The sequence below is a fragment of the Sphaeroforma arctica genome (genome assembly GCF_001186125.1).
Source record: "Sphaeroforma arctica JP610 unplaced genomic scaffold supercont1.7, whole genome shotgun sequence".
Classification (NCBI taxonomy): Eukaryota; class Ichthyosporea; order Ichthyophonida; genus Sphaeroforma; species Sphaeroforma arctica.
In genome coordinates, this window is record NW_014040551.1 from 216,784 (window position 1) to 221,973 (window position 5,190).

Here is a 5,190-nt window from a genome sequence, read left to right on the forward strand (position 1 = left end):
GTAATATATATATGTGTGTGTGTGTGTGTGTGTGTGTGTGTGTGTATGTATGTGTGTATGTATGTATGTTATATATGAAAATATATATGTATGTATATATATATGTGTGTTTCGGGTCACAACCAAACGTCTAAATATCAAAATACACGCCGAAAACATTATTTATTCGTAATAGTAGTCTCATTTATATGCAGTCAGACCTCATGGATAAGGTATATGCGATAAGCGTAGGACGAACAAAAGTACTTTAAGGTTGGGCTGTGTACAGTCAGCTCGTGGTGTGCGCGGTAGATTTGTAAGTAATCGTTCGGAACCTGAGGGTGCTGAAGAGTACGTAATTAGTGATGAAGTTAGTGAATCCAGCGATAGTGAAGTTGAGCCGAGTGGGAATATAGAGATCAGTAAGGTAATTTCCATCAGCGATTAGCTTGAGCTGATCTCTGTCATCCTGCTGCTCTGTTTACCCCACTGTATTTTTAGAAAGCGTGAACTGGTTTCTTTGTGCAATGAAAAATTGTATATGAAGGTGTATTTTACTTGATTATGAAAATATATTTTTTCCAAAATCACAAGCGTATGACCCACATATGTGACATAGGCACCCATTTTCAAAATTCGCCCAAAAACAAAATGCTGTTTTGGACAGCCCTCGATCTACCAAATGCTTTAGTGCAAAAAAAAAATGAAAATCGCTCAAGCCAAAAAAGGTTTTTCAATTTACAAAATCGGCCTGAGTTTCCCGGTTCTTACTGCTGTGCTCCATACTACATATTTAGTGAGACTTCACTCTTCAGACTCGAACTGTGAGCAATGAGAGCTGTGAGACAGTGAGACTGATCAATATACCATATGCACACCGCAACCATTCAACTGTAATCAGTTTTGCTCGCATCCAATCATATGTGAAGTAACTTCTTCTTTTTTATAAATGGTTTTAAAGAAAAGAGTCTTCTTTTGACACTTGTGTCACTGTGACAGTTGTTTGTATTTTATTTATTTATTTATTTATTTATTTATTTATTAAAATAGATCGTGTAAAAATATGATATCCATCTGTTTTCAGAGTAATAAAACATAGCTCTAATTTTCAGAAGGCTATGAAAAAAAATCCGATGTGTAAGACTTTTGGAATGCGCAATCCGCATACTGCACTGTAGTACTGTACAACAGGTGACCTCGCATAAATTTCGGTCTTATATAAATAGCACTTTAAAACCCATAAGTTTAACAATAATACATCATTTCAACAAAGCCATAGATTAAACTAGCTCTCGAACATGACGAAAGGGACGCCACAAACGATGAAAGCTTGGGTGCAAACCGATGATTATGGTTTGGAGAATCTCAAGGTAATCACCCCTTTTACAGTTTACAACTACAAATTGCGCTAGCTCGTGCTTTTGTCAGCCCTCTATGGCAGCATTATTATCATATGAATTCTTTGTCATTGACTGGGTTAGAGTATCCATCTTTCCCAAGAGCGTTTTATGATTATAATGTTGCGTTGGTACTCAGTACTAGCCAATATCGCTTGTGGTAGATGTCGACCAGCGTCAGTACTATCTGCAAAACGCGTTTCGTTTTCTGGAATATGAGCCGCTTGCCATTGTGAACACGGAGAAGGCCTAGTGGGTCCTTCGTAATTATCTGAAACTATTCAATTCATTTCAGTTTTATTTTAATCATTTCTTATTCTATTCATGTTCATCCCACTATATATATCCATCCCTCCCTTTTTAATAATTCAATTCAGTTCAATTTAATTTATCTCGACTCGCTTGATTCACTTCTATTCAATATAGCTGGAAACGGCTCACCCAGTGCCTACAATTGATGATAGCCAAGATCAAGTTCTTATCAAGGTGCAAGCATCTTCAATCAACCCCGTTGACTATAAATTAATGAAGGGCAACATGTCGCTGTTCATGAAGCGGTCGTTCCCGCACGTTGTCGGTTTCGATGTTTGTGGCATCATTGTGGCGAAAAGCAAAGCGAGTAAAGGAGATTTCAAAGTTGGAGATGTTGTTTACGGCGATACCGGGGACAGGTCCGTTAATGTATATCTTTGTTTGTAAATATGTATATAATAAGTTATATATGTATGTAATAAGTTACAATATGTATATAATAAGTTATATATGTATGTAATAAGTTACAATATGTACATAATGTTATACATGTATAAAATATGAGTTATAATATGTGTATAATAATATATATATATGTATGTATGTATGTATGTATGTATGTACGTGTGTCTGATTATATGTGTGTGTGTGTGTGTGTGTTCCGAGTATATATATATGTGTGTGTGTGTGTGTGTGTGTTCCGAGTATATATATATATATGTGTGTGTGTGTGTGTGTGTGTGTGCTATTTCTATTCGTGTTCACATATATTTGCATAAATATACATCTATTTCATAACATATATATGAGTGTATGTGTGTGTAGTGGGGAGGAGGGGGAGTTGTATGTTTTTTTATTTGCATGTATTCTAAACATTTATATACGCGTATAAGTATATATTTATATCAATATATATCACAAATTGTGGTTTCTAACATAGACATGTACTATACATGTATATATGCATATTGTATTGATGTACATATATAAATCTTTGTTTTAATTTTTTTTAATTTCAAAGTGTATGTTTATATTTGTGAGTGTATGTATATGTATAAATATTTATATATACATATATATATATATATACGGGTGTGTGTGTTCGTATGTATTTATGTGTATTCGTGTATATACATGTATACGTTTGCAGGTTTTAGGTTTTGTTTGTTCATACTTGTTCTTCTCATAGTTTTTGTGTACATGGGCGTTTACAGTGATAGTATATTTGTGAATGGTTGGACGCATATTGACATAGGAGACATGCAGAAGCACCCTCAAGCTATTGTCCATACTCTTACGTACCTTGAGATATGAAAATATGTGTATTGAATTGAATCTTGTACATACAAATTTTGTATATGCATAGAGGTAGCTGTGCGGAGTATATGGTGTGCCCATCTGATTTTGTGGTTAAGAAACCACAGAACATATCTGCTGAAGAGGCTGCGTCCGTACCGTTGGTAGGTCTAACTGCTTATCAAGGGTTAAAGTTTAAAGGTAACATCAAGAAGGGTGATAAAGTATTGGTTCTTGGTGGAAGCGGCGGTGTGGGCTCCATGGCGATCCAAATGGCCAAGATTATGGGGGCCAAGCACGTGACCACGACGTCTTCTAATGTTGAATTGGTGGACAGTCTTGGAGCAGATCAGGTCATCAATTATAAAGTATGTATTTGGGCGAGTCAAAAGGGACGATATGTGTATCGACTTTGCGTTTTATATTATTCTTAGAAACGAATAGAATGTCTCTCATGTACACACGGAGGGGGGGTTTTGGCATCTTGAAGCATGCACCAGAACTTTTGAGCGTCCAATGACGTATACGCAAAATAACACTTTTCGTCATGTATGCAGGAAGGAAAATGGGAAGTCATTCTCAATGGCGCTGAGTATGATATTGTCTTCGATTGCGTTGGTGGTGGCTGGGAGCGATCGCATCAGGTGAGTAATAATATATACTACATTTAGCTTGCTGTGGCTAACAAAGATATTCGATTACTTTTCGTAGAATTCACCGTTGTTTATACTAGGTGTTCCTATCGGGTTTGGGACTGTTTTAGACATGTTGTATCCATCGCATGCGACGAAATATAAGATTATGATAGATATATTGGCCATATAGGTGGACTACGGCAACTGACGACTAGACGTACTCGATTGAAGCAGCTTTGAACCTATCAACCATGCGGTTGCCTTGACCATCCAAACACACAAATTTACGCAGGTTCTGAAGAAAGGCGGAGTGTTTGTTACCATTTCTTCTGAAGAAGAGAATGGACCGGATGTTCTTTCGATCGGCAGGGTATTTTCGATGGTGGGCAACACTATCGGTAGGAAAGCAATGGCTGCTATAGGTATGGGGCCTAATTACGAATTCTTCTTAACAAACGCCGGTGCCCCAAAAGATATGACCGAGATTAGTGAGTGGATTGAAGCTAGAAAGGTATGATTTCCAGCTGTGTCTTCTCAAATTGGCAGGAAATCTGTACTCAGTCGTACTTTTGATCTGTGTGTGTGCGTTCAGATCGGTCTATGAATTCTCTTGTATTTTTCTATTGCGACTGACTAACACTTCGTGCTACCTTTACTATTACTCAGCTGAGGGTTATCATGGATCCTACTAGCCCATATAAATACGAGGATACTAAGGACGCTTTCAAACTTCTGATGTCTCATAGAGCGAAAGGAAAATTAGCAATATCGTGGTAAACCTACGCTTGATCTATCAACAATGTCAGCGGTTTCTTGCGATAAATCACTTCGGATCCAAGAGCCACGATAGATAGTCAAAAAGGAGAACATCATATTATTTGTTGATTTTTAGGGTTTTCATATTATTTGTTGATTTTTGGGACAGTGCAACCTTTCCTCGCGTATATTATTAAATTGTTCGTACTCTAAGATGGAAGACAACCATGCACTGTTTGGTCATTCGCATAGGCTACAGCTGTCTATTTATGTACGTTGTTTGTGCAAACACCACCAATCCTCTCTTAATTTTAGTATTGGGTACAGATACGAAAGAGTAGTCAGTGATATGCTATTAAAATAAGGTGAAGACTCGCATTGTTGAAGAGTTCTAGCGAAAAACTGTAACGAAATCGGTTCGAAAATCTTCATGGTCCAATACTACGAAAAGTGCCCAAGTTTGACACGACACGGATTTCGTGTGTAAAAATCAATCAAGAAAGTTATACGCTGTGTTTAGTATTCAACAGGATTATTTGTGCTACTTCTCTCTTTTATAACACCACTCCGACAACAGTCTACACAGTTCTGTACTATGGTGCAATAGCACTATGCATGTACTGTATATATATGCCCATGAGCATACATACACCCAAATATTTAAATACACAGATATTCTTTTATCAAAACATACTACTACGGAAGGTATATTTTAGTACGTGCTCTGTTAAGCAACATATACATTAAATTTGTATATGAAAATATAAAATGTTAATATTTGTAATGAGTAAGTGTGCTATATACCATTCATACCATATATATATATATATATATATATATATATATATATATATATATATATATATATATATATA

At 36.3% G+C, this 5,190-nt stretch overlaps 1 protein-coding gene across 1 annotated transcript; it reads left to right on the forward strand.

Moving 5' to 3' along the window:
• The first annotated feature begins 1,169 nt into the window (after positions 1 to 1,169).
• Positions 1,170 to 4,881, forward strand: SARC_00274 (hypothetical protein). The gene is made up of 6 exons (XM_014306072.1): positions 1,170 to 1,349; positions 1,803 to 2,047; positions 2,995 to 3,292; positions 3,482 to 3,568; positions 3,852 to 4,070; positions 4,226 to 4,881. The coding sequence occupies exons 1-6, from the start codon at positions 1,278 to 1,280 to the stop codon at positions 4,334 to 4,336; spliced, it is 1,032 nt and encodes a 343-aa protein (XP_014161547.1). The 5' UTR covers positions 1,170 to 1,277; the 3' UTR covers positions 4,337 to 4,881.
• The last annotated feature ends 309 nt before the right edge of the window (positions 4,882 to 5,190 follow it).

Bases quoted from the DNA above. Each gene is read 5' to 3' on its own strand.
- SARC_00274 (XM_014306072.1), top strand. From the start codon at position 1,278: ATGACGAAAGGGACGCCACAAACGATGAAAGCTTGGGTGCAAACCGAT. The intron at 1,350-1,802 runs GTAATCACCCCT...TATTCAATATAG, and splicing joins ATGGTTTGGAGAATCTCAAG to CTGGAAACGGCTCACCCAGT. The intron at 3,569-3,851 runs GTGAGTAATAAT...AAATTTACGCAG, and splicing joins GCTGGGAGCGATCGCATCAG to GTTCTGAAGAAAGGCGGAGT.